This window comes from Oryctolagus cuniculus, chromosome 11 (genome assembly GCF_964237555.1).
Source record: "Oryctolagus cuniculus chromosome 11, mOryCun1.1, whole genome shotgun sequence".
In the NCBI taxonomy this organism is placed as follows: domain Eukaryota; kingdom Metazoa; phylum Chordata; class Mammalia; order Lagomorpha; family Leporidae; genus Oryctolagus; species Oryctolagus cuniculus.
In genome coordinates this window covers 12,904,882-12,930,266 of record NC_091442.1, presented here as the reverse complement: position 1 = coordinate 12,930,266, position 25,385 = coordinate 12,904,882, and the positions used below count along the sequence as shown (strand labels likewise).

The 25,385-nt window shown below is 58.9% G+C and overlaps 1 protein-coding gene across 2 annotated transcripts in view; it reads right to left on the bottom strand.

The window, feature by feature from the left end:
* SLC13A3 (solute carrier family 13 member 3) overlaps window positions 1–24,662 on the bottom strand; it is a 56,314-nt gene extending 31,652 nt beyond the window's left edge. The window contains exons 1-3 of one of the 2 annotated variants that reach the window (XM_002721218.5): window positions 24,497–24,662; window positions 7,312–7,577; window positions 5,892–6,055 (exon numbers count right to left, since the gene is read on the bottom strand). In XM_002721218.5, the coding sequence (XP_002721264.1) occupies window positions 5,892–6,055; window positions 7,312–7,577; window positions 24,497–24,616 (550 nt within the window). In that variant the 5' untranslated portion in view covers window positions 24,617–24,662. The remainder of the gene's footprint in view (window positions 1–5,891; window positions 6,056–7,311; window positions 7,578–24,496) is intronic. The other variant, XM_051844967.2, reaches the window with a different exon arrangement.
* Between the last annotated feature and the right edge of the window lie 723 nt (window positions 24,663–25,385).

Here is a 25,385-nt window from a genome sequence, read left to right as displayed (position 1 = left end):
ACATTGGCCACCTTTGGGCAGCCAAAAGGAGAGGAAAGAACACAGACTCCAAGGCGAGGTGAGCCTCTTTCTGGCTGAGGGGCATTGGGCAAATCACTACCGCCTGCCTCAGTTTCCTTCCCTGTAAATGCAGTGGTAGCCACGCCTGTCTGCAGGGCTCTTGTTGGGGGGATGCTGCACAGGCCACACCCCCAGACAGGTAAGGGAACTGGACAGAGCAGAGGCCCTCTGGGGTCTTGTCCAATGAGCCCACCCTGCCCCAGCTCCCATCTGTCCAGGCCCCATGGCACAGTGCTCACAAGCCCGGATTCTGGACGACGCAGCTCACGCAGCGTGTTAGTCTGGGCAAATCATCTGCCTCTCTGAACCTCTGTCTCTTCAGTCTGTCAAATAGGGATCGTCACCTTAGTGCAGATAAGGAGGGTGCACGAGTGGAGGTGCGTGACAAATTGAGCCCTGAGGCTGGCATACGGCGGGCGGTCCCCCGGAAATGAAGGCTCGTGTGACCATTGCTGCCCTGGCTGCCACAGATGTCCTTGCAGACCCTGAAGCCCCTGGGAGCCTCCTCGGCCCTTTCCCGGCCCATAAACACGACTTCCACGCCGGCCACCTGGGCAAAGCACAGGAACTAGGGGAAAGGGGACAGCCCTCCTCACACTGGAATCAGCGCTGCTTTAGGAGGCTGATCATTAACCAGTCCCTGCTCTCTGATCCTCAGCCCCTGGAAGCAGGAGTCTGCCACCCACAGCGTGGAGGAGAAAGAGTGGATTCAGCCACACCACCGCCCCTCGGGCAAATCCCCCCCCCCTTTCCTGGGTCTCTCGTTTCTCATCTCTACAAGGGACTTGGCTTTCTTTTCTTTTTCTTTTTTTTTTTTTAATTTTGTTTTTAGACAGGCAGAGTGGACAGTGAGAGAGAGAGACAGAGAGAAAGGTCTTCCTTTTGCCATTGGTTTACCCTCTAATGGCCGCCATGGCCGGCATGCTGCGGCCGGCGCACCGTGCTGATCCGAAGGCAGGAGCCAGGTGCTTATCCTGGTCTCCCATGGGGTGCAGGGCCCAAGGACTTGGGCCATCCTCCACTGCACTCCCTGGCCACAGCAGAGAGCTGGCCTGGAAGAGGGGCAAGTGGGACAGAATCCGGCGCCCCAACCGGGACTAGAACCCGGTGTGCCGGCGCCGCTAGGTGGAGGATTAGCCTAGTGAGCCGCGGCGCTGGCCAGGACTTGGCTTTCAAGCATTTGCTTGGCCATGTTGAAAAAACTGATCTTTTGGCCGGTGCTGCAGCTCACTCGGCTAATCCTCCGCCTAGCGGCGCCGGCACACCGGGTTCTAGTCCCGGTTGGGGCGCCGGATTCTGTCCCGCTTGCCCCTCTTCCAGGCCAGCTCTCTGCTGTGGCCAGGGAGTGCAGTGGAGGATGGCCCAAGTGCTTGGGCCCTGCACCCCATGGGAGACCAGGAAAAGCACCTGGCTCCTGGCTCCTGCCATCGGATCAGCGCGGTGCGCCGGCTGCAGCGCGCTGGCCGTGGCGGCCATTGGAGGGTGAGCCAACGGCAAAGGAAGACCTTTCTCTCTGTCTCTCTCTCTCACTGTCCACTCTGCCTGTCCAAAAAAAAAAAAAAAAAAAAAAAAAAAAAAAAAAAAAACTGATCTTTTGCATGAGATAGAACAGTGGACAGTGAGTACACGGGCTCTGAAGTCAACCTGCCCGAATGGAAGACACTAACTGCCAATCTCCCCACCTCAAAGTGAAGTCAAGGCCAGCTCGTCTCATTCGGGACCTTCGGGAGAGTCCTGGCATAAAGTGCTCCGCAAGCAGCCCTCCATGTAACTTAGAACCCCAGTGCACTGCACAGATACAGTGCGGTTGATACAGGGGTAGGATAGAGTCCCAGCTGCTTGCTTGGAGCCCCAAGACTTGGAGGAAACAGTTCAAAAGCCAACGTGGCTGACGCCGTAGAGCAGGCGGGTGCCCGACGGTACATGAGCTGTGTCCGGCCCACTGCTTGGTTTCGGAGAGCCTGCCAACTCAGAGTGGTCTTGCATTTGCGTGATCGATAGAATACCACTCACGGGTTGTGATGTGAAAGTCACGTGCAATTTCAATTTCAGCACCCATCCTAAAGTGCTACTGGCACACAGCCCCACCCATCGGCACCCTGCTGTCTCCCAGGGCGGGGCCGAGGGATTGCAACGGTGAGGCTGCAAGCCTGAAACAGTGACAGGGCGAGACTGCCGGCCCCTGCTATAGAGCACCCCCCCTTCCACGTGGAGGACTCAGCCCCAGCCCAGACCCTGGCTCTGCTGATTATCAGCAGTGAGATCCTGGACGCACACTTTCCCTTCTCCGAGCTGCATCTGTGGGTGCTGAGAATCACTTCTAGCTTTCAGGGCTGTGCAGAAACAAAATAAGCAGGACCCCAAGTGCATGATGGGAAAATCCGCATGCTGCTGGCAGTGAGTGAGGCTGACTTATGTGGCAGGGGACCAACGCTTATGGTTGTTTGTTTTTTATTTTAAAGTCAGAGATACACAGAGAGAGAAGGAGATGCAGAGAGAGACAGAGAGAGAGAGAGGTCATCCATCCACTAGTGCACTTCCTAATCGGCTGCAATGGCTGGAGCTGCGCCGATCCGAAGCCAGGTCCCTGACTCGGGTGCAGGGGCCCAAGGACTTGAGCCATTTCTACTGCTTTCCTAGGCCACAGCAGAGAGCTGGGTCAGGAGTGGAGCAGCCGGGACTGGAGCCAGCGCTCATGTGGGATGCTGGCACTGCAGGCAGCGGCCTCACCTGCCACACCACAGCGCCGGCCCCAACACTTCCGTTTTAATGGATACATGTTTATTTGGATGCAGATTTTAAAACATGACTAGCTACAACATCCGCCGTTTTGTGGGTGATGCGTGGTTGTTCGCTGGTGGCACACGATGCAGAACTCCTGGATCTACCTTCTGTCTCTCAAGATGCGGCTTCAGCTTTGGGTCCGAGGTGGCTTCCTCGGCTCCTGCCCTCACCCTGCACTCCACCCAATAGGAAGTGCAGAAGCCAGAGTTGCCCACACTGTTTCCACTCCAACCCCATTGGTCAAACATAGTCACCTGACCGCAGCCAACTGCAAGGCAAGATGGGAAAGCTGCCCTTCTGTCTGCACAGCCACATAGGCAGATGCGGGGTTGGATCACTAAAAGACTTTTGCTAAGGCTAAACTAGCAACACATGCCCACATACGTACTGACTTAAAGCTTCTTTTTTTTTTTATTTTTGACAGGCAGAGTGGACAGTGAGAGAGAGAGACAGAGACAAAGGTCTTCCTTTACCATTGGTTCACCCTCCAGTGGCCACTGAGGCTGGCGCACCGCTCTGATCCGAAGCCGGGAGCCAGGTGCTTCCTCCTGGTCTCCCATGGGGTGCAGGGCCCAAGCACTTGGGCCATCCTCCACTGCACTCCCTGGCCACAGCAGAGAGCTGGACTGGAAGAGGGGCAACCGAGACAGAATCTGGCACCCACACCGGGACTAGAACCCGGGGTGCCAGCGCCGCAGGCAGAGGATTAGCCCATTGAGCCGCGGCGCCGGCCTAAAGCTTCCTTTTAAGACATACTAACATAAACCCAAAGTAAGCCATTTTACAGCAGATGTGACGTGGCAGCCTCTTTGCAAACACGAGGAGGCCAAAGAAATCCCGGAGCTGCCTGGAGTCCTACCACTGTGCTCTGAATTGGTCCTGGGACTGCCTTCCTCTGGCTTCGTCACATCTGGGGAAAATAAGCCCCTTTCCTTGAAACCCTTTGTGGCCAAGCACTTGCTGCGGGCAGCTAAAGGAGGCCTCCCTGACACAGCTGCGATTGCAGGCTCCAGAGCCTGGCTCCAGAGTCAGGCCCGGCCGTTCGCCTGCTGTGTGCTATCCGGAAGCCCCTGCCCCTCTCTGCACCCTTACAGAGTCATCTAAGAGCCAGCAGCTACCTGCGCGATGTTTTGCTAAGAACTTGACCCTCCCAGGCCCTTTGTCTATCTGTTTGTTTTAGTCCCACAGAGGGAGCTCCCACTTCCTACTCCCGCTCCTCCTGGAACAGCCATTTTGACGTTTCGTGTGTAGCTTTTTGATTGTTTATGTTCTTGCAAAATGGTTTGCTGTTTGGAATTTTGGATCTAGGATTGTTCAAGTCTCTTATATAAAATGGCATGGCAGGCTTGGAGTTGTGGTCTAGCCAGTAAAGCTGCCACCCGCAGTGCTGGCATCCAATATGGACACCGGTTTGTGTCCTGGCTGCTGCACTTCTGATTCAGCTCCCTGCTATGCACCTGGGAAGGCAGTGGAGGATGGCCAAGTGCTTGGACCCTGCACCCACGTGGGAGACCTAGAGGAAGCTCCTGGCTCCTGGCTTTGGCCCAACCCAGTGCTGGCTGTTACAGCCATTTGGGGAGTGAACCAGCAGATGGAAGTGCGCTCGCTCCCTCGCTCTCACTCTCTCTCTCTCTGCCTCTCCCTCTCTCTCTGTAATTCTGTCTTTTAAATAAAGAAGATCTGTTTTTAAAATAGCATGGTTTTTAAATAGCATATAAGCTGCACACATCCTCCTGTACGCGTCAATCGTCTCTTACTCACAGTGCCTAACTCAGCTGAAATGCCACATAAAGAGTCGCCACACTATCGGTTAGGAAATCACTACAAAGAAAAAAAGCCTGCGCGTGTTCAGTACAGACCCAGTTGCTTCCAGGTGTTTCCCGTCCACAGCTGGTTGACTCCGTGAACGCAAAGCCCGTGGGTGTGAGGAGCCACTGCATTCAGTTCCCTTGGTACTGCGCTGTCCAGCTCGCTCTGGACCTCTCCCCAGCCCTGCTGGACGGAGCCCATCTGCAGAACCACGTGGGTCACTGACTCTCTTAAGAACAGCATGGTGCTCCATGGCGTGCCTCCAGCCCACCTACCTACACGGTGCCAGCCGGGGAGGCCCGTGGCCCCGGCCCCTGCGCTGCTGAGACTTGCTGTGACCGCCGCCCGTGGGCCTGTCTGAGGAAGCCTCTGACATCTGCACTGGGAGCAGCACTGGGTCCTGGAGTTCGTGCGGACCGGAATCCTGCCGGGTTCCCTTTAGAAGGGCAGACCCGCTGCCAGTGTGTGTGTTCTCGTGGCCCCACTCCTCCAGGACTTCTTTCGCCAGTCTCAGTGTTTCAACTGGTATCTCTCTGGGAATTAGGGATCTTACACATCTTTTCAAATGCTTGGAATAGTCCCTACTTCACAGGGCTATTGTGAGAGTTAAAAGACACACTTGTAGGCCGGCGCCGCGGCTCACTAGGCTAATCCTCCGCCTAGCGGCGCCGGCACACTGGGTTCTAGTCCCGGTCGGGGCGCCGGATTCTGTCCCAGTTGCCCCTCTTCCAGGCCAGCCCTCTGCTGTGGCCAGGGAGTGCAGTGGAGGATGGCCCAGGTGCTTGGGCCCTGCACCCCATGGGAGACCAGGAAAAGCACCTGGCTCCTGGCTCCTGCCATCGGATCAGCGCGGTGCGCCGGCCGCAGCGCGCCGGCCGCGGCGGCCATTGGAGGGTGAACCAACGGCAAAGGAAGACCTTTCTCTCTGTCTCTCTCTCTCACTGTCCACTCTGCCTGTCAAAAAATAAAAAAAAATAAAAAAAATAAAAAAAAAAAAAGACACACTTGTAAACTGGTGGACTCCTGGCTTGCACATAAGCGCTCAATCAAGGCAGACTGCTAAAAGCCAAGGTAACATGATTTGACTATTACTATTCAGATACCTGGCACATAGTAGGTGCTCAACAGGTGCCATCCCCTTGGCCGTCCCCCACATCCTTGGCCGTCCTCACCTGATCCCCCACAGCAGCTGAGCCGGTCCCAGCCCCTCCAGCCTCCCCCAGCCCCCCTCCACGCACCTGTGTTCTCGTCACTCTCCCGGCCGGGGTCCTTCTGAGCCTCCCTGTTGCCAAAGAGGCTTTTGAGGATGGCGTTGGCGATTGGCAGCATCATGGCAGTGGAGGCCGTGTTGCTCAGCCACATGGACAGGAACGAGGTGGTCACCATCATCCCCAGGATGAGCCTGAGGAACAGGGGGCGTCCCGAGTGGGTGCAGAGCCCTGAGCCCCACAGGGCCTCTGAACGCAGCTTGCCAGCCCCAAGGAACCCCCCCAACTCCGCTGTCTCCCAGACAGGAAGCTGAGACCCAGAGCGGCTGCAGGGGGGACTGGCAACCCAGGCTTATTGTAGATCTGAGCAAAGCTGGGCTTGGTGTGTGTTAGGGAACCAACTGCAAGCGCTCCCGGCTCTGAGGACAGCCCGAGCCGCCATTGTCTCTCCCTGGTCTTAAACCCTCGATGGTACCAATTTCAGAAAGTTGTCGGGGCATTAAGACTCTGCCATCTCGCCCTGATGCCGCCAGCCCCCTCTCCTGTGGCCGCCCGGCTCCCACCAGCTCCCGCCCCCTCTCTGCCAAACCTCTCACTGCTCAGAAACCTGGGTGTCGTGAGGCCCACTACTCGTCCTTGGCACCTGCTGTGTTAACGAGGCAGTGCACGAGGGTATAAGTGTAATTTGGGGCACTGCATTTGCAGGGGTGGGGCTTGTTGGAAACCCTATGTGTTGTATTTTACATATTTACAGACATGATTCTAGGAAGGCCCTTAAGACTCAACAAACTGCCAAAGGGGTTCATGGAACCAAAAAAAGAGAGATTAAAACAATCTGAGTTGCGCACCCCGTCCTCTGAGAGTAAAAGTCTGAATTCCACAAGACCTCAGGCAGGACTGCACCCTGCCTCCCTCTGTCTCCCACACCGTCTTCCCTCCACCCCCATCCCCCCTCCACCTCCATCACCTGGGCAGGTAAATCACAAATCAGGGCAATACGGCCGGCATCTACTGCTCAGGTCTATGTGAGTCTCCTGCCTTCACTTATCCCCCATAACAACGCTTGGAAGCAGGTGCAATGACACTGTCACTTCACAGGCAGAGAGGCTCACGTCGGTCTCCAGGACAGGTATCCGAGACTCAGCACGGGGCCGGCGGCCTCCTACTGCTAACACGGCCGCCTCTAAGATTAGGGGACTTGAGTCCCTGACTGTAGCCTGGGGGCGGCTGGGGATTGTCAGATTTCAACTCTCCTCTAGGGGGTTCCTGTGCACCTGGGAGCGCACTTGCCCTAGGTGGGCCTGGTACACAGCTGCTGTTTACAAGAGGGCTGAAGACTGGATAAATGGCAGGTGGCAGGAAGTGGCTGAAGCAGGACGAGCGGGTTTGGGCGGCGAGGGGCGGTCCCCCAGCTCCACCCCGCGGCGCTGGCCCCGCTCCCTGGCCTTACCTGGCCGGCTGGACCCCAACGAGCATCAGGATCTTGAGGGCGATTCTGCGGTGCAGGTTCCACTCCTCGATGGCCGTGGCCATGATCAGACCGCTGAGGAAGAGGAAGTTGGTGTCGAGGAAGTACTGGGGGCAGACCTTGTGGGAGGGCAGGATGCCCATGAAGGGGAAGAGGACGATGGGCAGCAGCGCTGTCACCGACAGGGGCAGGGCCTCCGTGCACCAGTACACGGCCATGAGCAGGATGACAAACAGGCAGCGGCCTTCCTGCAGGGAGACGCACACTCAGAGCGTCCGGGAGCTCGCGCGGAGGGAGGTGGAGCCCTGCGCCGCGCCCGCCACGCCCTCTGCTGGGGCCCGCAGGGGAGCGCGCAGGTGGCCGAGGCTCGGGCCTGCAGCGCGTGCCTTCACCCTCCTGAGCCTCATTTTTCTCAACTGTGGAATGGAGGAGCTCTTGCCGTCCCCCTCCTAGGACGCTGGGAAATGAAGTGACTACAAGAAGAAATACTCCATTGTCTTAGAAGTAAGGCCTGAGACAAGGATGAGAATGGAAGATTCTAGAAAGTTCCAGAAGGCTAGTGGGGGAGAGAACGAGCAGGAAGCCAAGACAGAGTGTGTTTAGGGGCGACGGGAGCTCAGTCCTGGTGGGAAGCCCGAGGAGAGAGTAGAACTCGCCTCACGGCTGCCCCACCGGGCAGCGAGGGAGCTGGAGATCTGTCGGCCTCCCTGGGCCATCAGTGGCCTAGAGCAGCTCCTGGGAACGTGAACTCTGAGCACTCTGGCCTCCCCACATGCAGGCCGAGCACAGCCGTGCAGCCAGAGGAAACATCCCCGCAGAGCACGCGAGACCCGTAGGCAGGCGCGGGCGTGTGCGGGGACGGTGAGCACGGACGGGCACGTGGAGGGAGCACCGGCAGCAACCGCCACATCCCCACGCGTCACCGGCACAAGAGCGCACATGGGCACATCTGCGTGGCTATCAGCTGCCGCCGGCTCCCCGACTGCCGAGCGGATTTCTGGGCTGTGACTACACAGCAAGCAGCCTGTGTGTACTCCTGCTGGTGGATGTTTGGACACGGCGGTCACCAGCGTTGCCGTAGCTCTGCTTTGGGGGTGACCGTGTGGGTCCTTTTGTGCAATGGATCCATTCCATCTGTTCCAATAAATGGGGTGGCGTGGACGTGTCATTAAAACCTGGCCTGGGGCTGCCTTTCAAAGGCTTGGAGTCCTGGGTCTAGGGTCTCCCTCTGCCTCTCTCTCTTCCTCTTTTTTTTTTTTTTTTTTTTTTTGACAGGCAGAGAGAAAGGTCTTCCTTTGCCGTTGGTTCACCCTCTAATGGCCGCCATGGCCGGCGCGCTGTGGCCGGCGCACCGCGCTGATCTGATGCCAGGAGCCAGGTACTTATCCTGGTCTCCCATGGGGTGCAGGGCCCAAGCACTTGGGCCATCATCCTCCACTGCACTCCCGGGCCACAGCAGAGAGCTGGCCTGGAAGAGGGGCAAGCGGGACAGAATCCGGCGCCCCGACCGGGACTAGAACCCAGTGTGCCGGCGCCGCAAGGCAGAGGATTAGCCTAGTGAGCCGCGGCGCCAGCCTCCTCTTTCTCTTTGTACCCTCTCCTTCCCTCCCTCCCTCCCTACCTCTCTCCCTCCTTCTCCTCTGTTACGCACCCCCTACTTCCTCCCCCCCCACACCCCATCCCCTGCCTGATGCCAGCAACAGCCCTTAGCTCTGGACCGAATGCAAGGGCAGTGCGCGTCCACAAGGGGGCAATCTGGGGAAATGGCAGGGGTTGGGAGTCAGCATGGGCTTTGCCAGTAAGTGGGTCATGAACTGGCTTGCTAGGGATTGAAGTAGGGCCCGGGTGACCCCAAGTGGCTTCCCTGCCAGGCTGAGCTTCCTGTGGGCAAATGGCTTCAGATTTGCCGGCTGGGTGCCAGGCATCTGCTGGGGAATTAATAAGTGAAACCCTGCCGGGCCGTGAGGACAGAAGAAACCTTCGGCCTGGTGGACGCCCAGCGGTGAGGCTCAGGAATCCAGTGGGCCAAGGCCCTGCCTCCTGGCCTTTGTACCTGCTGCTCCTCCTGCTGGCCGCCTGACCACGTCTGCCTGGTAGCCCCTTGCTGTTCGGCCTCCCTCCCAAGGCCCCTCGTCAGGGTTCTCCCATCCCACGTCAGCTGTGGCCTGCTCCACTCCACCTTGTCTGGCTTCCTAACACAAAGCCACTGCTCACAAGTGGAAGTCTATCATTTGCTTCTTCAGTATTGTCTCTTTCTCCTCCCAGACCTGCATGCAACAGGGCCCTGGCCGGTCTGTGTTCACCTCTATCCTTGGTGTCTCATAGATTTTTATTAAATAAATTAGATGAACCAGGTGTTACAAATCAAATGCAAAGGATAATTCGAGTGAAGAGGCCTGGTGAAAGAAATCACATCATTTTCTCGAGTCAGACTTGCACTTTGGCCAGTGCTGTGAGTATGGAAAGTCATCGTTTTAATAGAGGGAAATGTCCAAGCTTGGTGACCACCTACAGCTGACAAAAGGGTTTCAGGATCACAGGGGCAATAGGGCGGGGTGGGGACTGTGGTGAAGCGGGGAGCACGGGCCCCCCTGAGGACAGCAACTGCCGCTTGGCTCCTGTAATTGTTGTGAGGGCAAAAGTGGGCCCCATAATGTCAGATCGCCTGGTTTTTCAAAAGAAGCTTCGACTTGCGCTTTTATGTGAAATCTTGCAGTTTCAAAGGTTTACTTATTACCAGTAAAGTGTGGGCCAAAATGTCACATCCAGCCCACGGTCGTCAATTCATGACCGCGTCTCTAGATGGTCTAGATTGGCGCAGACACGGGCGCCTCTGGTCAGTCATGAAGACCCCCACCTACGCGCACACAGACACATGGTACCGAAGGTGGCAGCTTGGCAGGGATCACAGAACCCTGTATTGGACATCCCTGCTCCACTCGAAAACCACCATTGTGGGGCCGGCGCTGTGGCGTAGCCGGTAAAGATGCCGCCTGCAATGCCAAATCCCATATGGGCCCCAGTTCGAGTCCCAGCTGCCCCTCTTCAGATCCAGCTCTCTGCTATGGTCTGGGAAAGGAGTGGAAGATGGCCCAAGTCCTTAGGCCCCTGCACCCATGTGGGAGACCCAGAAGAAGCTCCTGGCTCCTGGCTTCAGATCGGCACAGCTCCAGCCATTGCAGCCAATAGGGGAGTGAACCAGCAGATGGAACCCCCCCCCCACTGTCTCTCCTTCTCTCTGTGTGTAACTCTGACTCTCAAATAAATAAATCTTAAATTTAAAAAAAAAGCCACCATTGTGCAGGTGTAACGTCTGAGGGCTGGAGAAGAGGGGAGAGTTCTTCAGGACCATGGAGAGCACAAGAGATCTCACTGCTCCAGCAACCTGGAGGGAGCCCGGGGTGGGAGGCGGGGTCCAGGCTTTTGCTCCACCCCACAGCCGCACAGCTCCCCCTGTGCCTCTGGGCCCCGTTCTGTCAGCTCAGCGCTGCCACCCAGCCACACTGAGGCTCCGTCTGCCTGTTTGCAAAACAGAGGCCTCCCTGAGGAAGGGACTGATTAAAGTCTGAGGGTGGCGTCACATGATCCCAAGCCTGTTCCTTTGAATTTTAACTTCTGGAAGTCAGCGGCTGGGGGAGGTGGCGTAGACTCATATTCGGGGTCATCTCAGGGTAACCCTTTGCCTCCTTGTCCAGTCCACAGGCTCCACTTGGAGGGGTGGAGCAGGGAGGGGATCCGAAGGGGGGGGGCCTGGGCAGGTGGAGTAGCAGCCCCGGTGAAGTGTCTCTCACCTCTGCAGCCCGGGAATCAGCGTGACTCAGCTAAAACCTCGGGGGGCGGAGCCAAGGGCCAGGCCTCGTGCAGACTGCAGCCCAAGAACCAGGCGCCACCGCAAGAAGTCTGCACCTCGGGTCCCGCTGAGCCCAGAGGCTGGGTTTAGTAGAACTTGACATGGATGGGGTGGGGTGGCTGAAACGCGAAGTGCCCGACTGTGCAGGAGGGAAAAGAACGCCAAAGAACTCCCTGGGGCTGGGCTGCCCAGACACCGGAGGCTCCAGCCACAAGCAACTGTTCTCATTTAAATGAAGGGAACACTTGCTCAGTGACACCAGCCGCACTTCAAGCAGCACCAGGTGACTGCTGCCTGGTGTTTTGGGCAGAAGAGCGTTAGGACATTTCCATCACAGAAAGTTCCACTGGACAGCGCAGGTCTGGAGGATTCAGGGCTGGAGAAGCTGAGCACGGTGACAGGCCACTGAGAGCTCTGAGCCCGAGTTTGTCCCTCGGCAAAACGGGGAGCAACCGTATTGGGCTGTGCGCATTCCAGGTGGGACGTACACCCGATGGGACCTCTCTTGGGGTGAAGCTAGGGATTAGTTGTTACTTCTCTGCACCCTTTATTTTCCAAACTTTGCATCGGCGTGAGCTACGACACAACGTGGGAAGGTCGACTTCACGGCTCCCCCTTTGCCCTGGCCCCCTCCCCGCATCCACGGGCCTGTTCCTTAGAAGGAGGCGTTCTCTGAACACGAGAGCAGCGTGGCTGTGCACCGCTTGGGTCACGCGTTCTTTCTCAGGAATTGGCAGACATGTGTCACTGCAGCCCGGACATCTGAGGCCCTCCGATCTCGTCCGCCTCAGAGTGCACTTGAATTTCTGGCCTGGAGATCCACCAGAATTTTTGCTTAACCTTCAAGTCCATTGACGTCACCACAATACAACTCCGTGTTAACTAGTCTCTGTGTTTTCTTCTGGGGGACCTTATCACTTTAAATCTGCCTACGTTTTACTTTCATTTCAAAGAAGTATTCCTTTATGAGGAGTCTTCAAATAGATCACGGAAAATGCATAGGGTTAAGAAAGTTATGCATGGATTTCAAAAAACATTTTGTACTCAAACCTATATTTTCATTCCATTTTCCTACAGACTTCTTGAAGTGCCCGTGTGTTAAAGTTTCCAACACTGTTTTCAGTTTTGTTGGTCTTTGCTCCTTCAGGAGCACCCGTGTGCACGCGTTGCACTTCCTTTGTCTTCCATATCGGTCACTTTTCATTCTCTTCTTTTCCACCTCATTCTGTGCCGTCTTCTTCAGCCTGGGTATCACGGCCTTGCCCAGGCTTTTCCTGTCTCCCCACGGTGCTCTGTCACTCACGGCCTTTTGTAATATGGTGGCTTCATTTTTCTCTTCCACTCACTTCCTGAACACCGAGTTCCCACCCTCCTCTACCTCTTAGTGTCTCTCCTTTGACCCGTTTTTTTATTTCTTGAGATTTGGCTATTAAAGATGTCCACAAATCTTTGATTTTATATTTCACAAGAAAACATCTGTTCAATGGAGTTTTCTGCTGCGTAGCATGATTCTTCTCGGGTTTATTCCTTTTTATGTGATGCCCCCTCCCTTCTCGCTCCTCTCACCAGCTCTTTGTGGGTCCCCTGCTCACTCCCCCTCACAGAGCAGCTCTTTGTTGGAGGGCTGGCTGTGCAGAGGGGCTGGGCACAGGCGTCTGCCTCAGCGCCGCTGCCCGTCTCAGAACCCTGTCCTACTCTCAAGCAGGCTGGAGCCTTACGCAGAGCCAAGACCCAATTTCTGTGACCCAAGGCCGCAGTCCTCTGGTGTCCCTGTAAGCATCTGTCTTAAGAGGAGACCAAAAGCATCACGACCATGTAGCTGGTCCCTATCCATGACCTCCCTTCCACTGCTGCTCCAGCACCCTGCACCTGGCCATGCACCGGGTTTCTGAGCCTCCTGATCCAGTCCATCTCCACCCCACTTGGTCACATCTGTCTCAAGGACTCTCCTTCTCTTTGCCAGGAAGAAGGAGAACTCAGAAGGCTGAAGAACACTTCTGGGGGAGCCTGCACCCTGCCTGGGACCTCAGATGCACCTGCCACTCGTCTCCTTCTGCCGTTTGCTCTGAAACCCCTGCCTCTGTCAGCTCCTCTCCACAGCGGGGTGCAGCCGGACCGCGGTCTCCTCTCCTGTCACCAAGCCTGGCAGTTTGGTGCTCCACGTGGTGCTGTGTTCAGACTGCTTCAGACAGGTGAGCGAAACAGAAAAGTCTTTTTTCTACCACCCTGGACCAGAGAGCCTCCCACCTGGTAATCTCATCGTCAGGAAAATGCTGTTTCCCTTGGTGTATCTGTGTCTCCTGTTCTGCTTACAAAGAACAGACACAGCAGAAGCAGCCGGGGCTGGCGGGTCAGACGAGCCCGCGCTCCAGACCGGACGCTGCCACAGTGCCCCTGGTGAGCCTGCGCCCGCTGTCAACCCCGCACCCTCCAGTTCCATGTGTGCTGCAGGTGGGCCACAGCACGTGCCTCAGAGGGGCTGATTTGACTTAAGATGACCACCGACCTGGTGACCAGTATGGGGAACGGTTCAATAAACACAAGCTGTTGCTGTCATATCATGGTTCCTAATCACATCTTAACATTATCTTATTAATAGCAGCAGTTTAATTTCTCAAGGCTGGGCTCCAAAAACACTGTTCTTAAATCTTACCGAATGAGAGCCAGAACGGACCTGAGACCACTTAACGCCGTGATGCTCAATCGCGGGGCACTGTGTCCCCTAGAGGGCGCTTCTGCTGGCATCTGATGAACGCGGGCCACGACGGCTCTACCGTAGAGAATTCTTTGCTCCCAGTGGAGTCAGTGCCAATGGCACCGAAGTCAAGAAGCCCTGGTCAAGTCTGACCCCTCGTACACTGGAGGGAACAGCTGCCCAGAGGAGGAAGGTGTCTTTCCCGAGGTCACACAGCAAGTCCAGGGTAGACTGTGCGTGCTAGGGGTTTTATTTCATTGACAGGCCGTGGTGTCCTGAGCTTTATCAGGCAGTAGTGGGCGGGAGCAGGGCTGGTGCCTGGGTGAGGCAGGTGCGGGGCCTGGACAGTGGACCCTTTGTAAAACCCAGCTCTCTGCCTGCCTGCCTTGGCTCGCCTGGTCCTGGCCAGGACTGGGAGCAAGGAAAGAGTGGGAGAGGGGGTTGGGCACAGTCTCTGACCCAGCCCCATTCACACCACCTCAACCAGACACGCGCTCCAGGGTCCGGATTTCTCACAGCAAGCCTCATAATCCCCCCGCCAAAGAAACTCCCGTGTCTTGGGCTTAGCCAGTGCACTGCCACTGGGATTAAAAGTCTGCAGGCACAGCTCGCAGAGGTGGCTGGGAGGGTCGGAGCCGACAGGAAAACGCGGTGTCAGGGGTTAATTTTTGAGCTGAGGCATGATCTCCAGGAAGACTTCAGGGACCTTCCCTCTCACTGCCCCCAAGCCGGTCCCTCCGCCCGGGAGGAGGAAGAAGCGCAAGGCCCCATTCTCCAGGGCCAGGGGCGGTCAGGCTGCGGAATCCACCACGTCCCCTCCCCCAGCCCCCCGCGGGGCTGTAGCAGTCACTTCTGTCTGGGCACTGGGCTGTGACTGGGCTCTTGGCAGGTTCCAAGAGCCCCGTGCCAGGCCGAGAGCGCCCTGGCCAGCTGCCTGCAGTGTGCCCTCCTGCTGCCGGTACAGCCAGCTCCCCAGGGTTGTCCATGGCTAGGGCTGTGGAGCGCTGAACCCTGAATCCAGCGAGGCAGGAGCCAAGCCTTGCACCTCCAGTGTCTCCTCCCCGTCTGTAGCCCAGGGCTGGGCCTCACATTATGGTCAAAGCTTGAGGGATCAAGCTATTGGTAAGTGAAGTCTCAGCCAAGTCGCTCCCAACCCTGAGCCTCAGTGGGCTGTGGACAGCGTGGGGAAGGTGGCATCACAGAATGGCCACAGAAGCCCGGCGCCCGGACGTGCCTTGGCCAACCCCCAAGAAGCAGGGGCTATCAGGATCCGTGGAAAGAACCGTGGCCAGGGAGCCAGGAGCCAGGGCCTGGAGTCTGGCCCTGATGCCCAGAAGCAGAGGAGCCTGGGGCTTATGAGTTGGCATCAGGTACCAGAGTGCCTGGGTTCGAATCCTGCCTCTGCCACTTCTAAGAGCAAGTGACTCGACTCTGCTTCCTTGTCTGGAAAACGGGGATGGTGACCATCATGGTGAAACGACTTTCAACCTCATGGAGTCCTGGCTGTGGGGACTAAACCAGGCCACCCTGCCCTAATGCTGGCAGCGTGCACAGCATCCAGTTAATTGCCAGCTGCTGTCGGCTCTGTCGCCAGAGCACCTGTCTCCCCTCTTTCCACTGCATCCCGGGGACCCCAAGGCCCTTGGTTCTGCCACTGAGGAGGGACAGCAGCGATTCTAGGGGGGACGCAGGTGCAGCCACAGCAGGGGAGGAAGATTGGCGCACACGCTGCAGGCCCGGGGAAAAGACCCGGCCCGGCAAGGGCCAGAGAGAAGCCGGGGGAAACTGAGTCTGCCAGGGCCGGAAGCCCCTTGGTAAGAGGCCTGTGCTCAGCAAGAAGGGGTGGGCAGCTCTGCGGAGGCTCTGGGGACGAGGCCACGCGCAGTCACGCGGTCCTGGGTGCACACCCGCTGCGCCGGAGCAGCAGGCCTGAGCGCCTGTCCCCTGCATAGTGAGGATGCGCCGCGGGCACTGGGCCAGCATCAGAGGAAAGGCCGGAAGGCGAGGAAGAGGCACAGGGACTTTGACAGGTGCACAACTCCCGAGGCGTTTCTCGGCCACTCCCCGTCTTCGCCTCAGTGCCCCGCTCCTGGGAGCACTCGCTGCCTGCCAGGCAGGGTTCTGCAGAGGCGCCTGGGAGGCCCCTGGAGGCAGCTGGGACTCTGGCCTCCTGTTTGCCGGGGCTCAGGGAGTTCAAGCGACGTGCCGAAGGTCGCTCTGCCTCAGCGCGAACGGCTGATGAGAACGACAACGCTACTGTTCAGTGAGAGCTCACCACGTGCCAGGCACCAGGACACGCTTGTCACGTGCGTTCGCTCACCTGCTCACCAGTGACCCTGGTTAGAAACAAGGAGCACTAAGACACAGAGCGGCCCAGCCACCTCTCCGTCCCGCGTGCCCCTCTGGCAAGGGTCGAGGCCGTAGCCTCCCTGTGGGGTTGGAGCTAGGGCTCCAGTCTCGGGCTCGGAGGTGAGGGTTTACGGTGTGGCTGCCAGCCAGTGTTTGCTGAGCGCTGACTTTGCGCAGATGTTAGTGTGCCTTTAGCTCCTCCCACACTCTGGAAGGTTCTACAGGACATGGAAAGACAGACACTCAGTACAAAGTGCTTTCCAGGCATTTTCACATCCTCTGGGTCTGCTCAGCCTTGCGGACAGGCAGAGCCGGCTTCGGTGTGCCCACTTTGCAGAGGGACAGACTAAGGTGTGAGGGCTAGGTCAGAAACCAGCCCAGGAGGATGAGATGGAAGCGGTGGAGGCAGCAGGAAGCCCGACTCTGGTTCCCAACCAGATTGCCCCCCTGCCTGCTCATGTGCCTGCAGAACGCTGGGCAGAGCAGTCAGGGGTCGCCCACGGCCCATGGGCCCGTGACTCCGTGGAGGGACAAGGAGAGGGTGGAGGGGCACCTGGCTCAGGAGACCTCTGAGCCCAGCCAGCCCATCCGGAGCAGAGGGCCTCAGACTCCTGGACTCATTAGCGGATGTGGTGCCAAGTTCAAGCTCTCGGAGCTGTTCATTCAGAGTGTTCCTGGGGCAGCTCTCACCCCAGGCTCTGTTGTGGCTGCCTGGGCCTCACTAATCATTCACAAGCCGGGCGGGCAGGTGGGGAGGGGAGAGGCGCTGTCCTGGACCTAAGCCCCCAGGTCCTGAGTCCCCTGGAGGAGGGTGGGACCTGCGGTGGGTTGGGGGAAGGAGCTGACTCACGGTGCGACCTTGGGCAGGCAGCTCCTTCCCCTCCCAGGGTTCCGTCAGCTCCCAGCATGGAGCAGGGGAAGGGGGGTGCACGTCGAGCTCCCCTTAGGCCTCCTCCACCTGCCTATGCACCGGAGAGCCCTTGCACACCTGTGAAGGCCTGAACAAACAGGGTGGAGGTGAAACCCCGCATGCAGGTGTTGGGGTGGGGGGTTGTGCCTTTAAATCCTGCCTCGGCCCTGCATCTCAGCTCCTGGGGGCTGGGGGGAGCCCAGGGGCCATGGCCTCCTTCCCAGGGCTGCCCGAGGCCTGAGGAAGAGCAGTCTTCATTCCTGCCACCTCAGGAGCCCTGCACCTGCTGTTCCCGCTGCCTGGAAGGCTCTCCCTTTGTCGGGGCTCAGGGCTGCCTCCTTCACCGCCTTCGGCCCTGGCTCATTTGGCACCTCCTCTGAGTGTGGGTTCCAATGCTGCCTTTCCAACAACCCCTTCCTGACGGCACCCCCCCATCCTGACCCCTTCCCTTCTTTCTCCACAGACGCCATGACCCCCACTTTCTCATCCAGGTGGTGTCTTGGCCTTGAGAGCTTTTTAGAAATATTTTTAAAAAATACTTTTAAAGCATTTTAGTTGACACATAGTATTTGTGCCTATTTATGGGGTGCAGGGTGAGGCTTCTGTTCATGTCACCCCTCTACAAGGACTTGTGCCCGGCTGACGGCCAGGTACCCCCGGAGGGTGAACACCTGTCGACTGACTACATGGAGGTACTTCGTGGCAGTGCAGATTATGAAACAAAGTTTTGCGTGGAGTTTGTGTTACTTGCATCACAACAGACTTATCTTCTAATCTGATCTGTCTGCAGGCTTTTCGGAGTGCAATTGTGTTAGTTACTGGTGGATTGTGCCCGGCACACGGGAAGCCCCGGAAAAACAGTCATTTTGATTCTGTTTTCATTTAGGGTTATTAGGCACGGACTGGGCGCCAGGCGCTGGGTGCTGGTGGGCAACACAGACACTCCCTGCAGCCTCCTGGGGGGCAGCAGGTGCGGGGGGGGGGGAGCTGGGACACAGACATGAGCCCGGCCTGTGGATCTGGCTCCCGCAGGAGAGCAGAGCACAAGGACGTGCAGGGGACCCTCCCCCTGGCTGGCCAGCAGGGCAGCGGCGCGCTGCCCTCCCGGGCCCTTTCCCAGTGTTTACCCAGCTGGGATCACAGCACTGATCCATGCGTGGGTGCCCCCACCCCCACCACGGGCACAGCCCCCCTGCTGCCTTTCACGTGACCCTCGGAGATGAGACAGAGCAGCGGGCCTGCGATCCCCGCTCTGCAGACAACGGCGGCAGCAGAAGCTGCTACTGAGCACCTGCCAGGCGGCAGGCACCCGCAGGCCTCCCCAGCTCGCCCGCTCTGCAGGTACAAAAATCCAGGCTCAGAGAGGGAAAGGCTCACCGGGGATGGTGTGACCTAGAGCTCTTCCCAAGGCCCCCCATGGACGCCTTGCAGCTGGAGAGAGCAATTGGGATGCACTGTGTGACTCGCTGCAGGCCGGGCCCCACCTAGGGCCGACTCTCAGGTGCCAGAGTCCTGCTCATCAGTGCAGAGGGCGCTGTCCCGTGGGGTCGGGTCAGGAAACTCGATCCGGCTCCCCAGCGCCTGTTTACACACCTGGCGGGAGGGCCAGTGAAGTGGAAACTTGGCCGGGCCTCAGAGAAGCGGGTCTGAGGCCAAGGGGTCTGTGTGCCTACTCGGGGGATGGACGGGGCGGGCGGCGGGTCAGAGCTGGCGGGAGAGCAGAGAGGGGCAGAAATGTGGGCCCTGGGGCCACCACTGGGCCCCGTTTTCCCGGCTGAAAAACAGAACTGGAAACACTGATTCCAGCGCAAACATTGTGCAAGTCAGGCGCAGGATGGGGTCTCGGGACAGCAGCGCACAGCGAACACAGAAGGAACCAGAACCCGGGGCTCAAGCCCAGGTTCATTCTTTCGGCGCCTGTCCCTGAGCACCTACTGTGGGTCAGACCCTCAGACACTGGGGACGCCGCTGGACGTGATGGCCGTGAACCCTGCCCTTAGGTTGCTCATGCCCAGTGGGAAAGGCAGGTACTGAATAAAGAATGATCGTTTCGGACTGGGATGGGCGCAATGCAGGGAGTAAAACAGGAAACTGTGTCCGAGCGTGGTGCGTGGGGCGCGGAAGCCAAGTGTTCCGCAGAAGGGGCTCTCAGGAGGCCTGCTTGGAGGAGTTGCCATGGGAGCTAAGACCAAAATGACCGGGAGGAGCCAGGGGACAGCATGCGCAAAGGCCCTGAGGCAGGAGCAAGCGTGGCAATTGTGAAAATGAAAAGAAGGCCTTGAGGCTGGAAAAAGTGAGAAGAGATTAGGTCATCACGGCCCGAGTTCGAGTTCTCGTCTCTGTATTTGCTGCTCTGACACCCGGCAGGTGTGTCTCCCAGCACTAGCCAATTCCTAGAGGCTAGAAAGGACTAGCCACAGGCAATCACATCTTACGCAAGACCACCAACAGCTGGGCCTCTGCCCACCTGCCCTAATCACCCCAAGGCCAAGAACCACAGACCTGGGCTCAGCCTCTCCGCCCAGGGGCTGCTGGGCGCCTGCCCACTCTGCCTCGCCCGTGCCTTCCTGGGGAAACACAAGAAAGGCTCTGGCCCGCCTGGTCTCACTCCCTCTGCTCCCCGCCCGGGTGCCCTGTGTGCTGCGCCCTGCCTCCTCCCTTCCAGGGGTCTGCAGGATTCGCTTCGTGCTCCGTGGCAGTCACATCGCATCTGCCCATCAGTGAGTTCATTCCCAAACGGCCGCAACAGGAGGACGCCAGGAGCATGGAACTCCATCTGGGTCTCCCACGTGGGTGCAGGAGCCCAAATACTTGGGCCGTTTTCCACTGCTTTCCCAGGCGCATTAGCAGGGAGCTGGATCAGAAGTGGAGCAGCTGGGACTTGAACTGGTGCTGAAATGCGGTGCCGGCACTGCAGGCAGAGGTTAACCCGCTGTGCCACAGCGCCAGCCCCATAATCAGCATCCTTATGCAGGAGGCAGATGGCCTGGGAGCAGAGCGGGAATGCGAGGGTTTGGGGTCAGGTTCAGGGAGGCAGCCTGCGGCCAGAGGTAACCAACGCTGCACGGTACTGGCTGATCACTATTGCTTCTGCCGATCATTCCCGATCCTGGGCTCCCACCCAGGGGACAACATAAGGTCTCCTTTTGAAGCTACGGTGTCTACATTTGTTAAGAAGGAGTGGAGGCTGGCGCCGCGGCTCACTAGGCTAACCCTCCACCTTGCGGCGCCGGCACACCGGGTTCTAGTCCCGGTCAGGGGGCCGGATTCTGTCCCGGTTGCCCCTCTTCCAGTCCAGCTCTCTGCTGTGGCCCGGGAATGCAGTGGAGGATGGCCCAAGTACTTGGGCCCTGTACCCCATGGGAGACCAGGATAAGTACCTGGCTCCTGGCTCCTGCCATCGGATCAGTGTGGTGCGCTGGCCGCAGTGTGCCGGCCGCGGCAGCCATTGGAGGGTGAACCAATGGCAAAGGAAGACCTTTCTCTCTGTCTGTATCTCTCACTGTCCACTCTGCCTGTCAAAAAAAAAAAAAAAAAAAAAAAAAAAAAAAGGGAGTGGAGAGCAGTAGGCACCACCATAAAACCATGGGTGCATAAAGCAATGTGATGCGGTCAACAGCACCGCATGGTAAGGGGTCCGGCAACCACGATGCAGGTGGGATTAGGAAGACAGAAGCCAAGTCAGACCCACGCCCTTTGGGGAGCCTGTGGGAAAATTCCCAGCCTGAGCACTTCGGGCTCAGTGAGGCGAAGCTGAAAGCTGCGGGTGGCGTGTGGCGTGTGGCCAGGGCAGGTGCTCCATCCACCGAACCGCACGCCCTGCTTGTTCTGGTAAACCAGAACCTTCCCAGGAAGGAAGAGCCGAGGGCCTCCCAGGCCCTGGCCACCCTGGCTGCCACCCTGGCCGGGAGAGCGTGGGGATGACAGAGGACAGTTAGCAGCTCACACAGCTGTGCGGCCCTGGGAACGCACCTTACCGCCTCTGTGCTTCCCTTTGGTCAGCTGGGAAGGAACATCGCTGTTCCCGCATCCCAGGCGGGTGTGCAGGGACAACGCGGGGACGATGAGCTGCATTGAAAGGCACGTAAAGCAGCGTGCAGCCAACGTGGGGTAGCGTCACTGCTCTGCGACCACGGCACATCTGGCTGTGTTGCACACTGCACAATTCCTGCAGCTCAATTCTGTAACAGCTCTTGTGAGGCCCTGCCACCTCCGCCAGTTTCACAGATGGGGCAACTGAGCCTCCACCCCCGAGTCACTCAAAACCCAGACCCAGGTCCACCTGCTTCTCAGGCTCGTGCCCTTTCCAGCGCTTTAACTTCTCTGAGGCTCAGTGTTCCCATCTACAGAATGGGAGCGCTGAATCTCACCTCGAATGTTGACTTTAATGAGTGAGAATTGGTGTCGGCACAATGCTATTCCACGGAGCCCCAGGAATGACCAGGAAGGGGGTGGCACCGTGGCTATGGTGTAAATGATGACACTGAGACCCCGAGCAGCACACGGACTTGCCCTGGGTCACGGAGCAGGTGTGTGCGGAATGAGCTCCTAAGCTGCGAATCTGAAGTGACCATTTTCCTGGCCACTCGCCTGCTCAATAATTCGGCAAAAGTAACGCACTGAGCCGCCGACCCCACAGGTGGACCGTCTGTCACCCCCCGAGAAGATCCCCGACCACAGCAAGTCTGCTGCTGGCCCAAGGACGCCCTTGTGAAAGTTAGCAAAAGAGAACGCTCCTTGGCTGGACGCAGCTCTGCAGCGGGGTGCATGGCCTCCCGAGACCCTTCCAGGCCCCCTGTGCAAGGCACACCCCCACCCCACTGCACAGCAGATTGCTCGGAACAGCGCCCGACTCCCCCTCCTCCGAGCCTCCTTGGAGTCACCCGTGGGCACCCACAGTCAAGACCTCATCTCTGGCTCTTTGGGCTCCCTGTGGATACAGGCAGGAGAAGAGCCGAGACTCCTCTGCACGCGCACAGAGCTGGGGCTCCTTGTGAGGCCGCCGTACCAGTCTGTCCGCGCCCCGCCAGCCGGCCCGGGCCAGTGTCCAGCGTGGCCCTCCTTGGAAAACGCTGAGGCTGTCCTGGCAGTGGCCTGACTTCCTGAACCTCGGGCACTCTTGACAGCCAGAGCCGGGATCCCCAGTGGGGCGGAAATTCCAGCGCCGTGTTCCAGGACTGCGTCCCACTTCTCTGCACCCCCGCTGACAGCGTTCACGGGCCAGAGGACGGAATGCAAGAACTGTTTCCCGTGGTGCGGCTCAGCCTCCCCGCCAGGGCGCAGGTGCATGGGAGCCAACGCTCTCAGCCGCACAGACTCCTGGATTCTCAGCAGTGGCGGCCTGGAGATGTCACTGTGCTGGAAAACCAGGCCCTGGCAAGGACAGCCCCGCACTCAGGACCACCCGGCCAGTGCCTGGTGTGCAAGCACCTCCAGCTGATGCCTGCACCTTCACAAGCAGGTTCTAGGAGCCCAGGTGCACCTGACCACTGCACTGGTGGCTTCAGGGCTCCTGTTCGGCTCAGATGCTTAGAAGAGACTGACTTCAGGGCTGGGAGTGAGCCCCAGGCACGGCCGTCTGGAAGCTGCGGTGCACAGCAGGCGCGTCTTTAAATTACACTGTCAACCCTGGTGAGGGAAGGCTCTCACGGGCAGTGTCCGGTTAGCTCCTGGGAGGAGTCTCCCTGTCTATCGGCCACTTCAAGAGGCAGTGGCATTTAGGGCCACGCAAAGGGTCCCCACCAGGGAACCACAGGGAAGAGGCGTGCTCGTCCCTGAACGCAGGCGGCTGGCTACGCAGAGCAGGTCTCGCGCAGCGGTCAGCAGCACGGACTCCGCTTGCTGCCCGGGTCAGCCGTGATCGCGGGAGTCCCCTACCCTGGCGGAGCCTCGTTCCTCACCTGTCGAAGTGGGGCGATGTCACAGGACAATGCCCAAGACACTCCCAGCGCGCTGCCCAGCAGGAGGAAGAGCCACGCCCTGAGCACGGCCCACGGCCCAGCAGGCTCAGCGCTCCAGGGGTGCACAGCCGGCTTCAGCGGGCAGAGTCCCCGCGAAGCTAATGAAAGTCAAGTTTCCGAGCCTCCCTCAAGTCCTGTGCTGCACTTTGTAAATCGGACTCCTCTCTCTTAAAGAGACCTCCTCAGCCATAGATGGTCCAGGCCCCAAAACACTTTCACCGTCTTGCTAGAGGCCAGAGTGGAAGCCGCAGCCCCAGCCCGGAGGGACGCCGCCTGTGGCCCCACAGACAGCAACCCCCCGGGCCCACCCACACAGCCTTCCACCAAGACTGACCACTCCTCGCATCAGTGTCCGGCAGCTGGCACAGTCCCCTCCCAGTCCCATTTTACAGACGGGAACGTGAGGCTGAAAGAAGAAAGGCGGTTGGTCTGAGGCCCTGAGGTCAGCAGGTGGCCCAAGCCGGCCTGGATTTTCAGGAAGTGACCTATTCCCTATTCCAGCACTCGCCGTTCCTCCCTCCCATGTCAGGATAGTCTAATCGTTTGGATAATTTCACACACACACACACACAAGAAAGAAAAGAAAAAAAACTGCTGTGCACTAGCCCAGGGTCTCCCTGGCCCCGCCTGGTCCTGCCTCCTCACTCCCTGTGCCTGGGGAGGGCCCCTTTCTCCGGCATCTCCCCCCCCCCACCCCCGGTCTCGGCCGACCCAGGCTGGGGAACGCGCCTCTACATCACACCTACTCTCCGCTTTCATCTTTGCGAGTCTGGAAGAAGCTAGGGTTCTGGGTTCCAACAAGCCCAGGATCCAACCCCTCTTCAGTCACTTGCTGTGCGACTCTGAGCTCTGGAGAAGGGAGGGCTCAGAAAGAAAGGGTTAAGGAAAGCAATGCGCAAGGGTGGAGCCTGGCCCCCAGGAAGTGCCAGGTAAGTGCCCCCACCGCGTAAGGACCAGGTGCACTTGCACTGCACCCACCTGGTTGCAAGTAGCTTAGGTGTGAATGTGTCTGCATTCAGTGCGCTAGCAGTCCGCGCTACACCCGGACAGGCGCTACACCCGGACAGGCGCTACCGTGCCTCCAGTTTGCTTGAGTAAGCCCAAGTTCAGAGAGGTCCAGCGACTTGCCCCAGGCCTCAGGACTTGGCTCTCGCCCAATCACAAATGTGCGACGCAGCACCAAGCGTGCAGAGCTCCAAAGAGCGGTCTTTCCGGCAGAAATCCGAGAAACCAGGAGGTGGCTGGGCCCCAGGGGAGCAGGTGCAAGGGGAGAAGTTTGCGGGGCTTCTGGCGGGACCTGGCTAGACTGGGACCTCGGCGGTCTCGCCCAGAGATCTGGGGGCTGCGGGACTGTCCCGCGATAGGCGGGCGGGGAGAGGGCGCAGCGGCGGCGGAGGCGTTACCTTTGGCGGCAGCGCGAAGACCACCGGCAGCAGGGCGAGCGGCGTCAAGAGCAGCACCAGCGGCCGCCGGGCGCTCCATACCTTCTTAGCCAGCGCCGCCAGCGCGGCCAGCACGGCCATTAGCGCGATCGCCCGCGCAGCGGCGCCCGGGACTGGCCCGTCGTGGCCGGCGCCGGCTTAAAGCCCGGGGGAGGGTCTGGGGAGGGGACTGCGCTGCGGAGCCCGCCCTCGGGCCGCTCCTCCCTGGGACCGCGTGCAAGGGGCCACAGGAGGTTGGGGAAAGTCCAGCGCGGGAACCAGGGGGCCGGACGAGCCAGGCCAGCTTACAAGGCGGCGTGGCCTTGGGGTCACGCATCGCTGTAGCCCGGGGTAGGCCCGGGGCAGCTGGCTTAACCTCTCCTCGCCACTGTTGACTCGCTTGTGAAACGGGCGAGGGGAGGATTAGCGATTACTCAGTTGGATCACCCGCATTCAAAGCCCGCTCTGCCTTCGCAAACTGGCTGTGCCCACTGCAGCGACCGCCGCCTCCGGCCTCAGTTCACGAGAGCGGGGTGACGGCGGCCACAGCCTCCACGGGACACGAGGTTTGCCCAGGCGAGCTGGTGCTCAGGGCCGGTGCTCTGCGGTGAGCGAGTCACCTGCAGAGCCCGGGGAGCCTCTTGGTTCCCCTGGAATAAGGGACAGGCGTGCACTCCCCAGGTCGCCAGGCCGGTTGCATGCCTCATTGTTTAGGAACCGTCAAACCAAATACCGAAGCACTGTTTTACACTTCCACTGGTGAGGTACAATAACCAGTTTCTGCACATCCGGGCCGGCACCGGGTGTTGTCACAATTTTTTTTTTTTTTTACTTTGGCTCCTCTGCCAGGGTGACATCTCACTGCGGTCTG